At 38.3% G+C, this 24,156-nt stretch overlaps 1 protein-coding gene across 1 annotated transcript; it reads right to left on the bottom strand.

Moving 5' to 3' along the window:
• Positions 1-4,763: 4,763 nt before the first annotated feature.
• On the bottom strand, positions 4,764-16,102 carry LOC103446502 (uncharacterized). The gene is made up of 4 exons (XM_008385638.4): positions 15,658-16,102; positions 14,325-14,956; positions 13,564-14,079; positions 4,764-5,083 (listed from the first exon to the last, which is right to left on the bottom strand). Exons 1-4 carry the CDS (start codon positions 15,926-15,928, stop codon positions 4,928-4,930), a joined length of 1,575 nt encoding a protein of 524 aa, XP_008383860.2. The 5' UTR covers positions 15,929-16,102; the 3' UTR covers positions 4,764-4,927.
• Between the last annotated feature and the right edge of the window lie 8,054 nt (positions 16,103-24,156).

Raw genomic sequence — 24,156 nt, 5'->3', positions numbered from 1 at the left:
ACCATTGTGTACCTCGACAATTATACTGAACATCGAAGGCTCAAAGAGAAAACTGGGTGCAGAAAGAAGGTCAACAAGTAAAGGAGGATGCTTTATGGCGTAAACGAAATGATAGAAATGAAGGTAATATGAAAAATCTCCTCCATGAGAGGGCTTTTTAAAGACGAGATATCCAGGGACCTCATCATTGAATATTAAGCGTTGTTGCCTTCAGATTGGTGCATACGAAGATCGAAGTCACCCGAAGATACAAATGGACGCTTCTTGCAAAATGTACCTATGCGAAACTTTTCAGCATTACGACCCATATGGCACGACACTCAAGAATGCACATCTAAATCTGAAACGTCTCACTACTTTATGAGGAACCAGATCACCATACTGAGGTAGAAAACCAAATGGTATGTATTCCAACTTACTTTAAAAAGCATGAGAATTGGGTAACTATACATCCTTAAAGGAAACAAGTGCTTTTCAGAAACATAGTTAGGGGCAATTGTGAGATCATGATTTTTTAAGGCCGAAGTAAGGCCAATTGGAATACAGTTACCTTAAAATTTCGGTCATGGAGTCAATAGCTGAATCAGACCAAGCAACGGTGCCACCATCACCTTGTTCCGAGGCAATGGGCAAAGTTTGAGAGAATTCGCTAGAATGACCATGCTTGTTCCGCAAGTGACGGGATATGATTCGGGTATAGAATTTGCCAGAACTTTATGTCTTGGAGTTCTTACAATCTACTTCTATATATCCTCAAAGATTCTCCCGGCTTAGAACAAGGATTTTATCCTAAAAAGGTTTCTCTCGACTGGTATAATGCACCTGTTTAAGGTTCATCTTTGGTAACATATCTCTACCTTTAATTCTCTTGCCTACTGTTTGAATCTTATACTTACTTTCTAACTTGACTGTCAGATTTGTCTATCTCCACCATAAGTGGTAGTGGTGCTCGAATTTGGTTCCAACAATATAATGGATTTTGATAAGGTTCGAATTATTCTAAGAATCAAAACTCGTTGATAAGATAAGGAATACATTTAAAGCATAAAATGACTAGGTTCAAAGTCCTAGTTCTAGTAGAAGTGGCTGAAACACCGCGCGAATTAGTTTTGGCTAGTGATAAGATAATGTCGAGAATATCCAAAGAGACGCTGAGAAAGTGTAGGTATAGTGGGTCTCTACTTTGGCATACTTATCATCACGAAACTCAGCTTTATAAATAAAATTGAGTTTGCAACGTGAAAATATCTTCAACTCAACACAGAAATGCTCTGCGCAAATCTCGCTTTACTCAAACCTCTCTAATACTTTGAGAAACCATTAACTCTCGTAACACATGTTGAACAGTGTTAATCTGCTGAGCTTTAGTAGATATAAATTACAAAGCCCATAAACACAAAAAAATTATCTAATAATTATCTCCATCGCATACTTATCTTCCAAATTGACCAAAACCTCTTATTGGAAAATGCAGATTTTTTTTGGTCGAAAATGAAAATTCATTAAAAAGAGGAACCAGTACAATTTATAAAAGGCCAAAGCAAATGGTAAAAAAACAACCTAAAACAACTAGGGAGGCCTAAACAAGCTTAAGCTCAACAGAAGAAACAGAGTAACTAAAGAAAACCTTAATCTCCAACACTTAAGAGCAACCTGCCATGCTCGCTCCGCGCGCTATGCTTGCACCAAATCCAAAAGCACACACGAGCCATAAGCTTAAGCCCAGCAGGGAAAATCCCTACTCACTGCAAGGATTAAGAGTAGGGGTGGGTTGGAAAAACCGAAAACCAAAAAAAAAAGGGACCGAAAACCGAATTAAGGTCGAAAAAATCGAATCGAATCTGGTTGGTTCGGTTTCAATTTTTAGGGTTCGAAAACAGAACCGAACTGAGCCGAAGTTAATTATTTTATTAATTAATAATCCTATTCTAGAAACAGTGTCGTGTTACCCCAAGTGTAACCCTACCCTAGTAGCCCTAAGGCCTTCGTGCAGCGCCTCTTCTCTTTCTCTCTCTCAGTCTTCAACTTCAATCACTCTCAGTCTCTCTCGGTCTTGAATCTCAGGCAACCCGCGACGGCACGACCCTTCTCACTCTCAATCTCTCACACCTCATCGTCAATCTCTCATCTCGCCGTCAGCTTCTTCTTGCCGTTTCGAGTCTTGACAACAAAAAGTTAGTCTCACACTCTCACTTCTCTCGCATTTTCTCACCACCCAAACATAACATAACATGCATGAGATGTGTTTTTAGAATTCTTTTTGTGTTGAATCATTCATTGATTTGCTTGTATTTGGATATTTGGTTTATGATTCATGGATGGGTTTAAAGTGTAATACCTAGAAAATTTAAATATATTAATATGCAGAGAAAAATCGAAAAATAAATCGATTTATGGGTATGAAAAATTGAATTGAAAACTTTTCAAGTTTTGTTTCTGGAAATTATTATAAATTATGTTGTGAAATTTATCATTAAGTGGAAAAGACAGAAATACCCCTAGCTGACTTAACGTAATTATACGAGGACGTATTTATCCTCATATATTTTAAACTATTTCTTGCCATATTTGGATAGAGCTCAGTTCCACAAGCGTGTAGGCGAAAACTGTTCGCCAAACGGAGTTATAACAAGTGAAATAGAAACAAACGAAGATAGGGGCAAAATGATCCTTTTGCCGTGAATCTGGAATGCTCCAGATTTGCTGGAGCTTTGCCTTGGTGTAGAAAGGAAGAGAGGGGAAAACCAATTGGAGAAGGGAGGAAACATAAAAGACAAAAAAAAGGAAAGGAGGAAGAAAGAGAATGGGATGCCCAATCGGGGAGAAGGAAAATGTGAGAGGGACCAATCATAAAGAGGGAAAGGAGGGGAAAGGAGAGAAGAAAAAAAATAAATAAGAGGGGAAAAATCGGGTCTCCTTTGACCGGTGCGGCCCGATTGGCGAAAACCATGGAAACCGCTGGTTTTCCAGCGTAATTCCGGTGAATTACGCTAAGACAACACCTGAGAAATACCCCACGGCCCTCCCTCTACCAATTCCACCGAAAAATTTAGGAAAATTGGCCTTGAATTTGGGAGAAAATTGCACCAGTGGGTGCGAGGGTTATTTGCGGAATTCCACCATTTTTGAAACGTTATCTTCCAATTACCACCACCATTAGACTTCTCTTGAGCCTTGGAACAAAGCCCAACCAGTTGTAGGGGCGGTGAAGCACCGAAGAAGTCGAATCGAAGCCACCCAAATTATAGGGTTCTGGTGGGTTCGTCGGAAATCGCCACCCGCGGCAACGCGTGGCCAGTGGGCCGACATTGCCCTTTTCATGCAAATTTGGATATTTTAAATCCTTATTTGGCAACAATTTGATGTGATTCGATTGTGAAAGCTAATGTTGAATATTTCCATTACTAGAATATTTTTGGAATGGATAAAAGAATGAAAGGTGATTTCTGGAATTGCTGAAGTCTTAGCTGGTCTTTTCTGATTTTATTTCAATGTTTGTACTCTGTAATAACTTTAAATGCAACTGCAGATTCTTGATCGATTGGTTAGAAAGTGTATTACTGGACACATCTATGATTCTGGTTCTGTTGATTTTACAAGTGATCTGGGCACTCAATTTTGTTTTCCAAGGAATTTTTTTGGCTATTGGAGAAGAAGGGAAAAAAAAAAACCGAATTGGGCCGAAACCGAACCAGAAAAAAACAGAACCGAAATTTCTGTTCGGTTTTGGTTTTGGTAAAAAACCAGATCGTTTTGAATCGAACCTAGCCCTAATTAAGAATGTTTCAATCGAGACCCTACAATCGTATAGTCCCTAAATATAGGGACACAAGGCTTCCAATGGCTGGAATTGAAGTCCTCAAAGTATCTCGATATATAGGGACTCGTTAGTTACCCTAAAGAAATTCTCAAATATAAGGACTACATATAGAGACTCAAAAGCTGACCTCATATTAATTTTGAGTGAGAATGGTGCTGCTGTTATGATTTTTGGAACCCACCTACTTGGGGCAGCTTCTCATTTAATTTTCTCTTGTAGCTTTTTTTTTTTTTTTTCTAATTCTTGAATATCGTCACAATACTCCAACAAAATGAACAATAATATTTAATATTAGTCCCTACATTTAGGGATCATACTATAATAACTTTTTATTACAAACAATATTCTATTAGGGACTCGAATATTCCTTTACCAATGGAAACATGTTGTTGATGCTGTTCACGCTAAGGGCGGTGTTTTCTTCTGTTAGATTTTGGCATGCCGGGAGGGTTTCAAATAGCGGTGCGTTTCTCCTTGCCATTCACCTTCAATGATCTCACGTAATGTATTGTGTTCAGGTTGTGATTCTTTCCCACCTCTCTGCTTACAGGTTTCTAGCCAAATGGGCAAGCTCCGATCTCTTGCACTGACAAGTCACTGACCCCCAGCTACTGTCTAATGGCGGTGACGTTGCTGATTTCACACCTCCAAGACGATTAGAGACGAATGAAATTCCACAAATTGTGAATGCTTTTAGGCAAAGGCTGCGAGTCTTTGTGAATACCCTATGGCAATGAATTTTTCACTTTAGGCAACAACCTGCAGTAAGGTAACGGCCTATCACAAATTTTCTTGTGGTGAAATGTATGACGGAAATGCTGATGACTTGCGTTTCTGTTTTCTGGTGTTGTATTTGACGAGGCAAGGAGGAAATATAGGAGGGAAGTAAATCGTGGTGCCATGGATCTGTCCCTATATATATATAAATCCGAAGCCCACCAAATTGTGTCCTCAAATGTATCAATGGCATTTAGTATATGTACATGGCATTTGCATATGTATACATGCAGACATTTTGAACTCTATTTACATTAATAACTAGAGGGTTGCTTATTTCAACGAAACAGAAACGAAAAAGAAAAAGAACCGTGATCATAAGGGGAGATTTCAATAAGAGCTATAACCACCACCAACACCTTCAGGAACTAGTACATCAAAATCACTTACAGTCCATTCCGCAGTCTCTCCCGAGTTACTGACGTATATTTCTGTACCAACATTAATCGAAGACCATACCCTCTCTGCTGGTTTTGTTCCTGGGTCCTGTACAACAAGTTCATGAGCAACTTAGACTAATGAAAATAGTTTCTGCATCAACCTAGGAGAACATCGGCGTCTACTTAAGGCAAGAAAATTACGTTTACTAAGAAAAACCCGAACCAACATACAAAATTTGAAATGATACCATTATGTTTCGGACAGAGTTGTACTCGTAAATATTTTTTTGTAAAATTTCAATTTATGTGAATATGTGTGGAGGGGCCAAAAGGGCCTAGCCTAAGGTACTGCAATTCTGAGGGCCGGCCCTGCTAATGGCATCCTTACCAGTTGCCATCCCATTTGAAAGATTTATGATCCTGGAAGTGTTAGAAAAGTAAATTGCTTACTAATTTCATGTTAGTAAATGATTTACTTATCTATTTTATCTTTGTTCTATTGTGTAGCTGTTTTATGTTGTGATAACTTGTGCTCATATGCCAAGTGTGTGATTTTAGATCAGGTCTCTTTTCAATGGCTCATATGCTTTGTTCTGCCATGTGTCAAAATCACATTGGCTCATGTAATTGAACGGATATGATATCTGATGTAAAAGAAAGGAATGTAGATAAATGAAAGTTTGCTCTCTGCAATGTAACAGAGTTGCAGTTGAAGAAACTTGGCCTCTCACTCTCTCTGTCTTTTCAGCTTCCTCTAAAAATCCAATTCCTATATATATCAGTTTACTAAAACTTAACATGGTATCTAGAGCTCAGGTTCTATCTGGAATCGGGGCGTAAGATCTGTGAGTGCTGTGCTCGGAAATCCAACGTGAAATTTCCGACTCAGTTTTTGTCGATTCAAGTCTCAAATGGCTGGATCTGGTGGTAGTGATCTTCGGGCTCCAATATTCAATGGTGACAACTATGAATTCTGGAAGATTCGAATGAGAACTATTTTCAAATCACATGGAATCTGGGATTTAGTTGAAAAGGGGTTTGAAATTTCAAAATCGAAGGATAAGAAGATTGGAGATGAAGGCTCATCGGAGTCGGAGAGAGTTTCTCTGAGCGACAAGCTAATGAAGGATGCTAAGGCACTGGGTATAATCCAAGGAGCTGTCTCGGATGACATCTTTCCCAGAATCTCAAACGAAGAAACCTCAAAGGGTGCTTGGGATATCCTACATCAGGAATTTCATGGTGATAAGCAAGTGAGATCCATCAAGTTGCAGGGTCTACGTCGTGATTTCGAGTACACAAGGATGAGGGATGATGAAACTCTGTCTATGTATCTCACTCGTCTTCTCGAGTTGGTAAATCAGATGAAGGGTTATGGGGAAGATTTACCCAGAGAACGATTAGTTCAGAAACAGCTCATAAGCTTAACTAAGGAGTTTGATCCTGTTTGTTATGTAATTGAACAAACCAAGGATATTGAAACTATTGAGGTACAAGAGGTGATTGCAGCATTAAGAGGGTTTGCACAACGCCTTGATAGACATGCTGAGAGTACCATTGAAAGAGCTTTCAGTACTCTGAATCCGAATTCGAAAGGAAGTCAACCAAATCTCTCTTTTGGTAATTCTAAACCAAAGAGGGATTGGAAATCAAAAGGAAAGAAATGGGATCCTAAACCTCTGAATCTTGCTAATCGAGGTGGCAAATATGATCAAGGAGGAAAATCTGATCAGTCTAAGAGAAAATGCAAGCTTTGTGATAAACTGCACTATGGTGAGTGCTGGTTTAAAGGGAAGCCGAAATGTCATGGATGCAATCATTTCGGTCATTTCATCAAGGATTGTGATCAACCAAACAAGTCTGGAAAACTTGTAAACTATGCAAACCAGGTAACAGAATCTGCAACCATGTTTTATGCCTGCCATTCTGCTACTATTGGAAGAAGTATGAATATATGGTATGTAGATAGTGCATGTAGCAATCATATGACCTCTCATGAAACCTTGCTTATTGATGTTGATAAGAATGTGAAGTGTAAAGTTAAAATGGGCACTGGAGATTTAGTGCAGTCAATAGGCAAAGGCACATTGGTGATTGAGATGAAAGGTGTGACTAGGTATATTAAAGAAGTTATGATTGTACCTGGATTGGATGAAAACTTATTAAGTGTAGGGCAGATGGTAGAACATGGATATTGGCTTGTGTTTGGTGATTACATGGTTGATATTTATGGAGATAGACAGATGGAAGATCTGATTGCAAGTGTTCCAATGAAAGGAAACAGATGCTTTCCATTAAGTTTGGAATATGTTAATCCTCACATGGCTAATAGAGCAACTGTTGAAGAGTCATCTCAGTTGTGGCATAGAAGATATGGACATCTAAACTACATTAGTTTGATGCTTCTGCAAGAGAAGGAAATGGTGCAGGGCTTACCTAGACTACAAGTTTCTGAGCATGTTTGCTCTGGATGTGCTACAGGAAAGGGTCACAGGGAATCATTTGACAAGGGAAAAGTTTGGAGGGCATCACAACCTCTAGAACTTATTCATTCTGATATATGCGGCCCAATGCAGATAACTACTCTAGGAGGCAACAAATTCTTTCTCACATTTATTGATGACCACACTAGGATGTGTTGGGTATTTTTCTTGCAACACAAGTCTCAAGTCTTCAACATTTTCAAAAGGTTTAAATCCATGGTTGAGCTACAGAGTGGCTATCAAATCAAGAAACTCAGAAGTGATAGGGGTGGAGAATATACATCTCTAGAGTTTTCAAGGTTCTGTGAAGATATGGGATTAGAAAGGCAATTGAATGTTGCCTACTCTCCACAACAAAATGGTGTTGCAGAGAGAAAGAATAGGACAATAATTGAAATGGCAAGAACTATGATGATTGAAAAGAAGATTCCCTTGAAGTTTTGGGCTGAAGCTGTCAACACAGCTGTGTATCTGCAAAACCGATGTCCAACAAGTGCTCTTAACAACATAACTCCATTTGAGGCATTTAGTGGGAGGAAGCCAGGTGTCAAACATTTGAAGATATTTGGTTCCATGTGTTATATTCACATTCCTTCACAGAAAAGACACAAACTGGAGGAAACTGGTGAGAAGGGAGTATTCGTTGGATATGGAAATTGTGAAAAAGGATATAGAATCTTCAACTTGAGAACTCAAAAGGTTGAACTATCAAGAAGTGTAATCTTTGATGAGAAAGTGATATGGGACTGGAAAACTAATGAATCGGTTCAAGTTCCTAGTTCTTGGAATGATGAAAGAAACTCAGGGATATCTGAATTTGATCCAGATTCAAGTGATTCACCCCAGTCAATGCAGCCTCCTCTGAGATCACAATCAACTGGAGATCTGCAAGCATCTCAAGAACCTGGTTCACTTGGTTCTCCAGTTCCAATCTCTTAAAGTTATGACCATACTCCACAGAAATGGAAGAGTTTGAGTGAAGTATATGCTCAATGCAACATGAGCATCATTGAACCTGAAGATTTCAGTGAGGCAGTCAAAGATGATGCTTGGAAAAAGGCTATGACAGAAGAAATATTGATGATTGAAAAGAATTCCACGTGGGAATTAGTTGACAGACCTAGTAGTAAACCTGTTGTGGGTGTGAAATGGGTATACAAAACAAAGCTGAATCTTGATGGCTCCATTCAAACACACAAGGCAAGGCTTGTAGCCAAAGGTTACACACAGAAACCAGGGATTGATTTTAATGAAACCTTTGCTCCAGTGGCAAGGTTAGATACTATTAGAACACTCATTGCACTAGCTGCACAGAAAGGTTGGAAACTGTGGCAATTAGATGTTAAATCAGCCTTTCTGAATGGTGTTCTTGAGGAGGAGGTATATGTTGATCAACCTGATGGTTTTGTGATTAAAGGGGCTGAAGACAAGGTTTATAGGCTGAGAAAGGCTCTCTATGGTCTAAAACAAGCACCAAGGGCCTGGTACAACGAAATAGACACATATTTAATTCACTGTGGATTTCACAAAAGCTCAAGTGAAGCAACTTTATATGTAAGAAGCAAGGAAGGTGTTGGTACCTTGATCGTGTCAATCTATGTTGATGACATTGTGTACACAGGGAGCAATGCAGAAATGATGGAAGAATTCAAAGCTGAAATGATGTGCAAATATGAGATGTCAGATTTGGGTTTACTTCACTTTCTTGGAATGGGGGTAACTCAAACTGAAGGGAGTATATTTATACATCAGAAAAAATATGCTCTAACTCTTTTGGATAAATTTGGACTCAAAGATTGCAAACCAGTGAGCACTCCATTGGTTGCAACTGATAAACTGAGAAGAGAAGATGGAAGTGAACCTGCAGATGAGTGTGAGTATAGGAAAATAGTTGGAAGTCTTCTGTATTTAACAGCAACTAGACCAGATATTATGTTCTCTGCTAGTGTACTTGCACGATTTATGCACGAGCCTACCAAGAAACATTATGGAGGTGCTAAACGAGTCCTAAGGTACATTCAAGGAACAATTGACTTTGGAATTGAATATTTGAATGGAAAATCTGCTTTGCTGATTGGATATTGCGATAGTGACTGGAGTGGATCTGAGGAGGATATGAAAAGCACCTCAGGGTATGCTTTTTCATTTGGAAGTGGGGCATTCTCATGGGCTTCAGTCAAGCAGCATAGTGTAGCTCTTTCAACTGCAGAAGCAGAGTATGTTAGTGCAGCTGAAAGCAACATCTCAGGCCATTTGGCTTAGGTTTGTGCTCAAGGACTTTGGAGAAGAGCAAGCTGCAGCAACAACGCTATTCTGTGACAACACTTCAGCTATAGCTATGTCTAAGAATCCTGTGTTTCATCAAAGAACCAAGCATATTGGCAGGAAGTTTCACTTTATTCGGGATGCAATTCAAGAAGGTACCATTGATCTGATTTACTGCAAGAGTGAAGAACAAATTGCAGACATCTTTACCAAGGCTCTTCCCAAAGACAGATTCAACAACTAGAGAAGTTTACTGGGTGTGAAATCAGTTAACAATTTAGAAGGGAGTGTTGAAAAGTAAATTGCTTACTAATTTCATGTTAGTAAATGATTTACTTATCTATTTTATCTTTGTTCTATTGTGTAGCTGTTTTATGTTGTGATAACTTGTGCTCATATGCCAAGTGTGTGATTTTAGATCAGGTCTCTTTTCAATGGCTCATATGCTTTGTTCTGCCATGTGTCAAAATCATATTGGCTCATGTAATTGAACGGATATGATATCTGATGTAAAAGAAAGGAATGTAGATAAATGAAAGTTTGCTCTCTGCAATGTAACAGAGTTGCAGTTGAAGAAACTTGACCTCTCACTCTCTCTGTCTTTTCAGCTTCCTCTAAAAATCCAATTCCTGTATATATCAGTTTACTAAAACTTAACAGGAAGATCTTAAACCCTCTCTGGTGTGGATCATCCTGTTTATATAGAGGGACTGGATTCATGACGAGTTAAGTAGCAGACACAACTTTGTATGTAGGAAAAAGTTAAAATGCAACACAAGGTAACAAGCTTCAAAGGGTAAGATGCCAACCAAAATACTTATGGCTCATTTACTAATCCATAATCAAAACGGGTGGAATTGATATGAGGAGGAATTGGATTGATGTGGAATCAAAAACAGATTCCTATGAAAGGTGTTTATTAAACTATCGGGAAACGGAGTAGGAATGATGTCAGTTCCATATAAATTGTTTACCAATTCACTTCTGAATCGGAATCGAAACCATTTGATTACTAAACTGCCCTTGGTCTAAATGAGTGATTTTATGTGATAATTAATCAAATTTAATTTTCATAACAACATTTTTTTTTTTTTTGAGAAGAAACAATTTTATTAAAGAATAGAGAACAGCACAGAAGTGGATAAGAAGTCCACTAACTGTATAACAAGGAAACAACCATTAGGATTTGGCTACAGCAGCCATTTCTAGACCTAGCTCACTTAACTGCTGCTAATAAATCCCATAGAATTTGAGATAGAGAAACATTATCAAACTCTTTAGTGACCGAGGCCCAAAGAGCTGCCCAATATTTTACTCTCCCCCAAAGTTCTTCTGCCCCCACTCCAGTATAATCTTCAAAAATCCTCTTGTTGCGTTCCAGCCATATATGCCAGAAAATTGCCGATACCAGACAACCCCACAAAACTTTGGATTTTTTCCTATTTCCAAGTGCCTGAAAGTTTGTGCTTAGTAGCTCGAAACACCCTTTAGGAATGACCCAACTTGCTTTAACCTCCTGTAACAATTTCCACCATAGTTGGATCGAGTAGGAACAATGAAGAAAGATGTGATTTACACTCTCCTCCTTGGCTTTGCACAAGCTACACCAATGCGGTGATAAGCACATAAGAGGGTTTCTCCTTTGAATTCTGTCGCATGTGTTTAGATTCCCGTTGGCCACAAGCCATACAAGTATTTTAACCTTCGGAGGAACTTTTGATTTCCAAATCTGAGGGTAAGGTGGAAAATAGTGCACACTCCCATTGTTGCTCAGTAATGAACGATAAGATTTGCATGAGAACAAACCTGAAGCCTCCAGATTCCACCTTCTGATATCCATCTTTAATGGAGACAATCGAACCTCTTCCAGTTTCTGTAATAATGTGGCCACCTCTACTATCTCCATCTCATTCAAGTTTCTCCTAAAATCAAAGTTCCAACTCAAAGGACTTGATGAAACTTCCACGAAGCTCGAGATGTTTTGATTATGCTTCCTCGATAGTAGGAATAATCTAGGGAATTGCTCCTTCAGCGGTCCCCCTGTTAACCACCCATCCTCCCAAAACCTCACCCTCTCTCCGTTGCCCACCTCAAACGTGCAGCAACTGAGAAACTGATGAGAGCCACTCGAAATGTCTTTCCATGGACTTCGACTTGAAACCCTCATTTGAGGAAGTGCATCCCATCCATTAGCTTGTAGCCCATACTTACTTCTTATCACCTTGTGCCACAGAGACTGTGATTCCCTTGGGAGTCTCCACAACCACTTAGCCAATAATGCTTCGTTTTGATTCCTCAAGTTCCCCACCCCTAGACCTCCTTCCTCCTTGTTTTTAGTAACTAACTCCCACTTGGCCAAATGTGTTTTCTTACCCTCCTCCATGCCTTCCCATAGAAACCTCTTCATTAATTTTTCTAGACGTCCTCTTACCCCGCATGGAATTTTGAACAAGGACATATAGTAAATCGGCATGCTTCCCAGGACTGATTGAATTAGAGTTAATTTACCTCCTCTGGATAGGAAAGCCTTCTTCCAACTTTGAAGTCTTCTTTCCATTGTTTCGACCACCGGATCCCAAAACTTTATTGCTCTTGGCCTACCTCCAAGGGGAAGCCCCAAATACTTTATCGGCCAGCAGCCTACCTCGCACCCCCAAGAAACTGCCAACCTGTTTAGTTTCTCACTTTCTGAATTTATCCCAGCCAAAAAGCACTTAGCTTTGTTGATTTTCAATCCTGAGACCGAACAGAATAAATTAAGCACTTGGATTAGGTTGTTCCAGACTTCCTCGTCTTCCGTCAAGAAGAAAATGGTGTCATCGGCAAATTGAAGATGAGATATCTCCACCTTTTCTTGGCCGATACACAAGCCTTTGATGAGATCAGTTTCTTGTGCTTTCTCCATTAACCTGCTCAAAACATCTACTACTAAGGTGAAAAGAAATGGTGACAGTGGATCGCCTTGTCTCAAACCTCTTGAAGCTTGAAATTTTCCCCTTGGCCTTCCATTGATCAAAACGGAGAAATTTGCAGAGCTTAAACATTAACCCATAAATAATTGAATTTCCCCATAAATAATTGAATTTTCATAACAACATTAACCCATAAATAATTGAATTTCCCCTCTGATCTTTATAAACTAAATTGTTAACCCTTTTTAAACCTAGTTTTTATACCCACCCCCCATAACTTCCCAAGCAGCCCAATTTTTCGACCTTTTCAAACCTTCACGTCTTTTACTCTTCTCCCAGTATCATTCGTCAGTCCTCCCCAGCCGGCACCGCCATCGCCACCACCCTCTCCCTCCATCCCCTACATTTTATTTTTTGTGCATCCTTCATTATCATTTCCTGCGGCTCCGTCTGTCTCCCGCTCCTCCATCCCCACACGACCACGACGCCACAACTATAGAAGAACCAGCTTTACGATATCTGAAGACAGTTCGGATTGGTTGATTGGGGTGTAAATGCAGAGGGAGGTGAAAGGGAGGCAGGCGGAGAGGTCTGGGCTTGTTGGTTTCACTGGCAGATTGGAGTTTTAGGAATTAGTTGGGGTTATAATAGGTAGAAAAGTTGTATTCCGGATTCCTCGTCTCCCGGAATTCAAATGACACCTCCCACCTCCGGAATACAATTATTCCAAAAACAGGAATCCAATTCCATTTTTCGTGTGGGCCCCACTCATTTTGATTCCTCCAAATTTTAGTAAACACAAGAACAACCCGTAATCGGAATCACACTCCGACTTTTGATTCCGATTACGGACACGTAAACACGCCATTAGATGATTAAAGAAATGAACTCTCAAGGAACGTTTTTGAGCAAATACAAAATTATACCTGGTAGAAGTACAACCGGCTAGAGAGGGCACCCACATCAAGCTCCCATGTCCTGGGGTCGCCAACCCATCCATTTCCTTTCTTTCCAGGATAGCCATGTACAGCCCATTCCGGATGCGGAAGAATTTGCACCAATTCCTGTGCTTGTGGATTGCTATATGGGTCACATATATCATATGGTTTCTCCAGATATTCAGCATTCCCAGGAACGCAGTAGAGATGGTAAGCAGAATATGGAAACCGAGATGTTTCATTTCTGTATATAATGTCACCGCTAACAGTAACATGGTAAGGCGGGCAGGAGACAAGGTTATCTGGCCGACACCAGCTTGTAGTTTCTGGATTTATTATCATTTCACTATATCTAGTTACATCTGTCAGAACATTACCATCACATGGTTTTCCATTATTCTTCCAACAGCTTCCTATATCAGGCATATAAAACTGACTGTTTCGCCCCCCTCCACGTTTAACATCAAGTGTTAATCGTACTTTAAAATGTGGAGACACTGGCAGCTGCAAAAACAAAGAAAATCACAATGAAGTGCTTCTGTGGAGTCACTTCAAACTTTGAAAGGTTGATGCATGAGAAATAGAAATACAAAGAGCTGGTATCATAAATATCCAAATGCATACACCATATTGGACCTGAAGTGTTCAACTAAACTCATCCTACGTTCAGTGAAGGCGTGCGTTCTTAGCATGAATAGGAATGTCAAACTTTAAGCCAGTAAGAAAGAACTAAAGCTGAGTAATCAAACCTTTCTCATGACGCCACGACCATCGTAGTGGTAACCACCATTATATCCTTTTGTTGCATCTGCACGCAGATACAACATAAGCCAGGGATACTTTGAAGATGTTGTCAACCTCTGCGAGAAAATCCAACTTCCTGTGCTCAAGTTTTTCTGCCAGGAGACCGAAAAGTAGGAGTTCTTTCCTATACCTTTGGTCAAATCAGCATCAAGATCATACGTTCCATAAAATCCTCCAGTCACAGACAATTTTTGGTAACCGTCAGAAACCAATCTTGAGTAGTTATGGTACACGAGTGGCTGGTTCATGCAACCTTCACCGAAACATGGAAAGTTCCTATCTGTTACAATTTTGCTTAAGTGCTTGCCATTTTCAGGACAAAGAGTAGTGTTCTTGTCAAAATTTCCATTCTTAAGCATGACCATCCAAAACTGCCATGGATCCGATGAATTATGAACCTCGCATAAAGAAGCAAGATACAGTTCCTTTTCCGTTGCATACAAGTCAGGGTCTGTGTATGACTTAAAATCCCTTAAGGGAAACATATCGCCAGCCCTTAAGTTGTTGTCTGATTCATTAACTCTGTGATGAAGTACACACTTACTCTCCACATCATGAGGGGTCCGATCCATAGGTTCTGATAATGGAAAATATATATAAAACCAAAAAGGATCAATTAGAAAGTAAATTCTATGTGGAAGACAAATCCCAAACAGTGTACTGCCAATCTAAATTACTGTTATTCCTAAACACGGTGGTACATAGATAGCGACACGAAACTATGGAAAGAGCAACAATGTATTGCGCTATCGTTCTACATCCAAGTTCAGGTAGCTGAGTGAGTGAAGTTGATGCTCAAACAAGCAAGCCAAATTCCCAAATAAGGAACCAAGTTATGATTAGCATCAAAACATTTCCAAATGCAAGAAAAACGAGCAGGAGCATAAACATATATAGTTGAAATATAAAGCCCTAATATTTGCATCATCAAGAACCAAAACAATACAGAAAAAATTGAACTATAAAACGGACATTTGAATTCCCATTCTTTTTCACCGGAGCCAAAGTCTACACTAAATTAATCCAAACTACAACAATAACAACAACAACCAAGCCATGTTCCACTAAGTGGGGTCGGCTGTATGAATCCTAGAACGGGACTGCCCTCAGTTTTGCACCAAGTCTTCCGTTATCTTCAGGTACTCAATATCTTTTCTTAAAGTCGCTCACTAAATTAATCTAAACCAAGGATATTAAATGCCGAAACAGAACAGTGTTTCAAAAGCAAAGACAATTATTAAACTCTAATCAACTAGCTAAAGAAGATAATTCACGTACCAGTAGTAGTAACAGTGGGACAATGGATATCAGCACAATCAGCGAGCCTGGGGCTGCCCATGCCGGGCGCTTCACTTCCAACTTCATTGCAGAAGTTCCAAGCTTCCAACGCAACTCTCACATTTGGGTTCCTCATTCCCGGGTCTCCTATTGCCGACGCGTACTCGCCCGACTCCGAGCCCGACACATAGTCACCCAAATTCGACACGAACAGTTGACAAACAAGAACATAAAGAACAACATAAGCTGACCCGACACGGCGACCCATCATCTCTAACCGTGAAGGACTGCGAGGAAGAAATGGAGCATCTGGTCGCGGGAAGCGAGCTTCGCTCGGTTCTTGTGGCTTTTGGTTGGTGAAGAAAACAGAGTTAGTCTTTGCTTTGAAGCGAAGTTGCTCCGGACGCGTTGCGTATGTTTTTCAGGGACATGTGGAAGGAAATGGGAAGCCCAGTACGAAATTAGGCCCACTAAACCTAACGAATAGGATAAATTATGGGGCATATTTTAACTTGGGTGTCCAAGGACAAGCACATTGTTTACGGTCAATCGGCAAAACTCACATTTACAATTTATTATTAATTTTGTTTGGTTTGCTTAAGGTGTATGGGTTGATTTTTTTAACAAAATAAGTTACAAGTCCTTGCAGTTTATGAGTCTTTTTAAGAAAAACTCAACGTCCAGGGAGATCAAGTTCTCTAAATGTGACGTTCTTCACGATTTTTGCCAATTTTCTTTTTCAAACATGACGGAACTTGTCCTCAACTCAAATGAGAAGTTTAATCCTCTCCTCATGGGCTTCCTTTCCATGTAAGTGCTTCCTCGAAATTGATCTTTCATATTTGGTTTAAGAAATAGGGTAATGTTTAGTTTTTGAAATAGTAGCAGTGCAGTGTTCAGTTCTAGAAATTGTGGCAAATTCAGTTCTAGAAATAATTGTAGTGATGGTATTTAGTTCTAGAAATAGTGGCAGTATTCAGTTTTAGAATAGTGGCAGTGTTTAGTTCTAGAAATTGTTGCAGTGTTCAGTTCTAGAAATTGTTGCAGTGTTCAGTTCTAAAAATAGTGACAATGTTCAGTTCTAGAAATAATTGCAATAGCAATGTTTAATTCTAAAAATAGTGGCAATGTTCAGTTCTAGAAATAGTGGCAATATTCATTTCTATAAATAGTCATAGTAGTTTGATGGATTTGGGATAACGCTCATTAAGGGCAAGGGTTGAAAGAAAAAATAGAAGGGTTGCGCTTCCAAACCATGGGTTTTAATATCTAGGGTTTGATGTACGTAATTTGTGTTATGCAATTAAATAAAATTATTAGGGTGCTTTTGGTTAAGAAAAAATTTGGAGAAACCATTTTTGTCACAGCCCGTCCCGGAGATGTGTGTTATTTATTTATCGACAGCGTGAAATTACCTAAATACCCTTGGACGTTGAGAATTATTATGGGATGTTGTGGTTTAGACTTAAAATTGTGGACCAATTAGCTATATTCCTCTATTATTGGACCCAATTAGAACTAAGTGTTCTCTTAGTTGTGATTGGTGCCTTTTGGACCACACATACCCACCTACCTTCTCTCTCCCGTACTCTCTCTATCTCTCAGACTCTCTCTCTCTCTCCCTCTCGGCATTTTCGCACGGACAACCTAGAAACCACCTCAAATCTTGCAGATTGAAACCAAGGTAAGTATTTTCGTGTCCCTTGTGACCTCAGGAATCCATTGGTACAAGTTTTAGAACCTGAAACCTTCGAAAACCCCATGAAACTTAACCTTCGATTTGTGCATTGTTCATGCACACGTAAAACCTTATGTTTCGGGGAATTTTAAGAACACGAAGAGCTTTTGGAGGTCCCAAAGAGGCTTGGGGTAGTTCATTTGAAGAATTTGGACGTCCGGAAGCCTAGATACGAAGAGTTGCAGAGGTCATCGAATTTTCTAGCTTGCTCCGACGTGATTTCGTGAGATTTGAAGCTTCAAATAGGTATAACGCCATTCTTCTCACTCTAAGCTTTCATTTGGTTCAAATTTCGAAGAAAATTGTTGAAAAATGAGTGAGAATAAATGGTTAGAAGTTTTTCCCAGTTTCCGGCGACGGTAACGATTGCCAGAGTTCTGAGGTAGAAGACGACGGAATATTCCATCAAGTCCGACGGAATATTTCGACGCCGTCAGTTAGTTTGGACGGTTACCATTGGGTTTTAACGGAATATTCCGGGGAATATTCCTAACGACAATTAGGGAATCCTGACGGATTCCCTGCGCGTGGCGGCGCGTGGCGGGGCGTGAAGGGTCCAAAAATTAATCTGAAAATTTGGGGATGATCCTGAGGTTGTGTAGGTCACTGTGGTATATTCATATACCCATTTTGAGCATTGTATGAGAAGTTATTAGCTAGTTTTGTCTATGTGCTTTAAAATAACGTTTTTATAGTTAATTCGCATATAGGTGAAACTTATCCCGAGGATGAGTGTATCCAAGGGCGACTCGAGGCTACGACCCTTTAACTTACCAGTGAGTGGACTTTTGGTTTTTAGTATATATTATATACTTGATATTTTCCCAGAAATATGTGTTTAAATGATAGTATGCCATAAATGCCATGCATATAAGTTTATAATTCAAGTATGAATTGGTATGTGATGTTTTATATATGTAAATGTGGTGCTGTGGACGCTCAGGTAAGCTCAGGTAAGTTGTGTTTGGTTATTTAAATCATCGATGATGCGATATGTGATTGAATAATGTTGAGCCATAAAACTTCACTTAGGGTGATTGTGATTTAGCCATAGATATGGCACAAGCCTGTTTATTATGTCACCTCCCGCACCATATGCTCATATTAAATCCAATTTAGGTGCACAGTCTTGTCGTACAGACCTTATTTATGGTTCCGACTCGTAGGTGACTAGCGATTTATCGCCCAGCTATTATGTGAGAGTATTATTAAGCATGATTGTATTACACCCATTATTGTCGTATAGACCTTTTCATTTGGTTCTGACTCTTGTGCAGTATGTTGCTGTATAGGTCATTGTAGTGACTCCGGCTAGAGTGACTTTTAAGCTATGATTTCAGCCGTACAGACTACCACAGGGGTTCTAGCTAACATGTTATATTTCTATGAAATTATTCTGACTAGAATTGCTTACTCTGTTATATCTTGGCATGACATACATATAAATATGATTATGTGAAGTATGAATTGAGTTGATATATTTTCATATCTGATTATATATATACTTATATCTTCATTCTGGGAAAAATTATACATGTTTTACAGCAAGGGGTTAGTTATGTTGATAAATGAAATGGTTTTGTAAAACATTTGTTTTTGCCCACTCACGTTTTCTGTTTTGCGTCCCTCTAGATTTTAAGTAAGCTTGCTGTTGGTGGGTTAAGGACGTCGCCAATTCTGACCTATCTAAATAATAGTAGGACATTCTTGGTACTGTATAACTAGTACTTGTCCTATTGAACTGCACCTAGACTTATTATGCTCTGATTAGGAGTGTTTACTTTTGTAACTAACTCTTATCACTTCCTGTTTAGTAGTGCACTCTACTGATTCGGTTTTTAATTATTCGTATATTTCCTATCATTATTGCTTCCGCACTGTGCACATGGCTACGTCACTCTCACGTGACGACCAACATGCCTTGATCTCGATCGGGGTGTGTCAATTTTTCATTAAACTTTGTGTCATTTTTATTAAATAAAATTATTAGGTTGGTTTTGGTTAAAAAAAAAGGTTTGGAGAAGCCATTTTCTTTAAAGCTTTTTTTTTATTGATCAATTTATGAGTTAATTACAAATACACATTTCAAACAAATGAGATAAACCTTACACATACACAGTTAAGCTACCTAAGGCCGTCCAACCGAAGGGGCTATGTTTAGCCCTCGTCAAGATTATAGCCTTGTAAGAAATTATTTTTTAATGAACAATGTCATGCCATATTTATATACCATATCCAACCTAAGGGGGCTAATTTTTTAGCCCCCTCAACAATTTATTATTTTAAGTTTGTTCTTTAATTTTTTGGTTAATTGAATTAAACTATCATATTAAAATAAGGTTTGAACATATTTTGAGTGTCACTTGTCGCTAAATGAATAAGCCTCCAGATTTCTTATCCTTTGGTTAAATATGTGACCATTTGAAAAAAATATTGAAAAGATTAAATTTAGATTGGAAGAGGTAAAAGGAGGGGTGTTTATGAACATGATATGAGAAATAGTGTAGAAATGACTTAGTATTAATTTGGGAAAAAATAAGATTTTTTTTTTTTTTAAATTTTGGCTTTAAAAAAAAAAAAGGGCCCCTCAAACAGGCTACTCGACTGGCTAAGAATGCCCAGCCCGATGGCCAAAGGGCTAAAGCTTGGCATGGTGGGTCCCCTTTTTCTTTGGCCCAGCTCTCCATTGGAGTTGGGTTTTGGAGCATTTCAAGCTGGATTTTGGCATGTAGCCTTATAGCCATTTCCAACCGACCCAGCCAAATGCCCATAGGCCAAAATATAGCTCGTTTTGACACGAAAATTGTCTCCAACAGAGAGCTAAGCCAAAGGGTTTGTGGGCCCCACCCAGCTAAAAATTAGACAACAGGCTGGCCAAAATGAATCAGCCAGCCCGATGCAGCAGCCCAGCGTACTTGCAACTGCTACCTGGCGTCAACATGACGCCAGCTAGCAACGATTAGTTGACATCATGCTAACGTCAAGTTGCCGTTGGAATTTGATTTTTTTTTTTTTAGATGAATTTTTTTTTCCTATAAATACCTAAGTCATTCCTACACCATTTCCCAAATCCTTTTCACCATTCCATACCATCTTACCTCATTTTATTTCAATTATTCACATTCTATTCTCTTACCTCTTCCAATAATCTTTCCTTTAATTTTTTCAACAATTTTCAAATGGCCACATCTTCAATCAAAGGAAGGGCTTGGACTCGAAAAGAAGATGAAGCTCTTTGCAGGGCTTATAGATGGGTCTCGAAAGATAGTGTCAATGGTAGTTCTCAAACAAGTGAAGGTATTTGAACTTGTACGTCCAAAAAGTACTATGAGTTCTACGAAAACACCACTCCACCGAATCCCCGAAACCACGAGAGTTGTTCTTCAAGATGGAAAAAAACATCTCCAACCAAGTTTGAATAAATGGCATCAAGCCGTGATAAGGGCCGAAAGGAGACATGAAAGCGGAGCCAATCTTTAAGACAAAGTAAGTGTTTTCATAAGTTCTTTTAAATATTTAATTATATTACATTTAATTTCATAAAGATAAGAAATCTGAAGAGTTACTCATTTCAGCGACACTTGTCACTTGAAATCTTATCCAAAAAATTATTAGATTATATAAAGATAAGAAATCCGGAGGTTTATTCATTTAGTGACACTCAAAATATGTTCGAAAATCTTATTTTTAATATGGTAGTTTAAATCAATTAACCATATTAATTCAATTAAAATAATAAATTATTGAGGGGGCCTAAAAAATAGCCTCCTTCGGTTGGAGATGAGTTTTTTTGTCAAGGGGCTGTGTGTTGGTCTATGGTCATTTGACCCCCTCGGTTGGAGATGGTATAAAATATGGCAAGCACTGTTCATTCAAAAAACAATTCTTGCAAGACTATAGGGCGGAACATGGCCTTTTAGCCCCCTTTCGATTAGAGATGGCCTAACGGATGTTTGATAGGGCCCGATGAGTCATTTACTAAGTTTTTTTCTTTTCAATCTTGTACCATAATATGTGTTCAAATATAAAAGAAAAATAAAAATCACATTACAAATGTCACGACTCATGAGATCAACTTGACCTGGTCAATTGACTTCAGTTATGCTAACTATTAAAGGAAGCAAAATAGTTAATGATCTGATTATTATATGATTTGGGGTAATTGTAGGATCAAATAGTGAATGATCCGTTTTGGAGTGATTGCATAATTGAATCTGTACAACTAGGAATTTATACAAGAATTGTGAATTTATTCAAGGTAAATTGAAGCTAATGCTATGCTCGTTACAATTCAATTCTAAAAACACTCTAAGACAGATTATTGACTATTTGATCTTACAAATTACTCCAAATCATGTCATCATCAAATGGTTGACTATTTTGCTTCCTTTAACACTTCTCCTCAAGTTGGAGAGTGAAAGGCATGTGCTCGTAGCAGCTTCCTAAATATATCAACTATTTCATTCCCAGTTTTCACATGAGTAGTCTTGACTTCTCCCCTTTGCATCCTTTCATGAACTATTCGCAACCAATAACTATTAATGTGTTTGGTCCGCTCATGATGCACAGGGCACTACTAGAAAATGAAAGTAACCAATAACCATTATTGTTATAAATTTAGTTTCAAAACTGTTGTGGTTAGCAATGTTGTCTAATTGACGTACATGCATGTACAACAGTTATTAAATGTTGTAATTATTTGACACAGAAAAGAAAGAATATTTAATATTTATATTCAACTGACAACATCAGTAGTCAAATAAAATTTTTAACATATTACATTTTGACAATATTTTTTTTCGAAGCTCTAAAGCCCCTTTTTTTTTTCTTTTTTTTTTTTTTCTCTACAAAACCATTGTAGTTTTTGGTTACACACAGTTGCTTTGTAGTGAAAACTTATGCTTTTATCAATTCTTGGATATTTACAACGGTTTTCTTGAACCATTGTCTAATTTAGCATGAACAGTTGTTCTTGCATATTTTATAGCAATTAGACCACTGTTTAAATATTATCATTCTAATATTATGGTTTAATACCGGGTTAATAAAACGCTTAAACAATAACTTCAAGGAATATATAATTGAGAGAATGTAATATAAAGAAGTTAGATTCGTAAGGCATTTTTCTCTCAAACACATCATAAATGTTTTAGATCATAGGATTGCTAACTTAGTATTAACAATCCAGTAAGATTAGTACATTCGATGTCTTCTCTCTTTAGAGCTCTCTTCAGAGAGTGATTAGTCTCAAGTTATTAGTGTGAAGACATTAAGACAAGTATGTAGGTGCACAATAGAGAATGAGTTCACTAAGCACAATCAAACATAAGTCTTATAGTCATGTCATATGATAACGCACTGGTTGGAGTTAGATAATGCAAAGTAGTCCTATGACCTAAGACACCATAGTTGTCTTGTGAATACGTCTTTGATCATTTGACGATGTGTGATAGCCTCAGGGTTTGTTCCATGAGTTACCGGGGTACTTATTCTTAGAGGCATGTGAGTGTACAATAAGGAATCTCTAACATTGAACCGTTGAAGGAGAATACAATTCAAGAGTCTATGGCTAGAGTACGTGAATGTGATTTAGGATGTATGTTCCAAATCATGTTCACAAGAATCATATAGACAATCACATTGGATGAGAGACATGAATAAACTATTAACCAAACAATGTGATCAAGAGTATTGATTTAGAGAACATATTGAATTATAATTCCAACTGAATAGGTTCTCTACCTCTTCTAGTTAGCATAAGTAGCTACACACTACTAGGTGTCAATTATATCTTGTGGAACCCCTGAGGATTAACAATTACTAATCTTCAGTAAAGGAGAACTGAAAGGTAGTTTCAATTCATAATCCCCTGCTACCTCACTAATTAAAACCTAATGAATCATACACTATGTAAAGTATAATTAAATAGTCTAATTATTTCTGATTAAGATGATTAAATGTTAGTTAACCAAACGAATAAGTTCGAATTAGGCCTTAAGTTAATTTCAAACTTCATAACTTAATCTGCATTGAACCACCAAGCCCAACTAGTTAAAAGGTTTATCAACTTACAATTAAAAAGCCCAAAAGGCTCTCACAAAGGCTTGTGAGGCCGCCCATATATAGAGTGAGCTTAAGCCGACCAAGTCAGAAAACTATATTAAGACCTAGTTTGGGAGTGAGGTGCTTAAAAAAAAAAACACCTATGAAAAAAAGCTGTGAGAGTTTTAGGTGTTTGGTAAACTGAAAAAAAAAGGCTTATTTTGGAAGCTGCTGTGAGAATAAGCTGAAATCAAAGGAAAAAGCTGAAGCTGCTATTTGCAGCTTTGGAAAACTGGTTTTTTTTTCAAAGCACATGGAGCTACAGTGCTCCTTTAATGAAAAGACCCACTATCAGACTGCTTTTTTTTCCAAAAGCACTTTTACAAAAAAGTTTACCAAACGCTCTGCTGCTTTATTTCACAGCCGCTTATTCTCACAGCAGCTTTTTTTCAAAGCACAGCAATACCAAACCAGCCCTAAGTAGGAAGTTAGAACTTGTACACATTAAGGAGCAAAGGTTCAACCTGTGGGCTCATATATATAAAATCTAGACAATGAGCTAAACCGTTGATGATATTACGACTATGATTTTAACATGAACAAATATAAAAAAAAATTAAGTTTATCTAATGTTCTAATATAATTAATGTTGATGATGAATTTTATATTGATAAGAGAAGGGAATTTGCATGAGTTCATAAGTAGTTGAGTTATTCCTC

The sequence above is a fragment of the Malus domestica genome, chromosome 15, assembly GCF_042453785.1.
Source record: "Malus domestica chromosome 15, GDT2T_hap1".
Classification (NCBI taxonomy): domain Eukaryota; kingdom Viridiplantae; phylum Streptophyta; class Magnoliopsida; order Rosales; family Rosaceae; genus Malus; species Malus domestica.
The sequence above is the reverse complement of the archived record's forward strand: the minus strand, read 5'-3'. Positions and strand labels throughout refer to the sequence as shown.

What these genes read in the sequence shown, in the direction of transcription:
- LOC103446502 (XM_008385638.4), bottom strand. Translation starts at nt 15,928, where the DNA reads ATGATGGGTCGCCGTGTCGGGTCAGCTTATGTTGTTCTTTATGTTCTT. An exon ending in GTCGTGGCGTCATGAGAAAG is followed by an intron (nt 14,080 to 14,324) that starts GTTTGATTACTC and finishes TTGTTTTTGCAG; the next exon opens with CTGCCAGTGTCTCCACATTT. An exon ending in GCCGGTTGTACTTCTACCAG is followed by an intron (nt 5,084 to 13,563) that starts GTATAATTTTGT and finishes CTTGTTGTACAG; the next exon opens with GACCCAGGAACAAAACCAGC.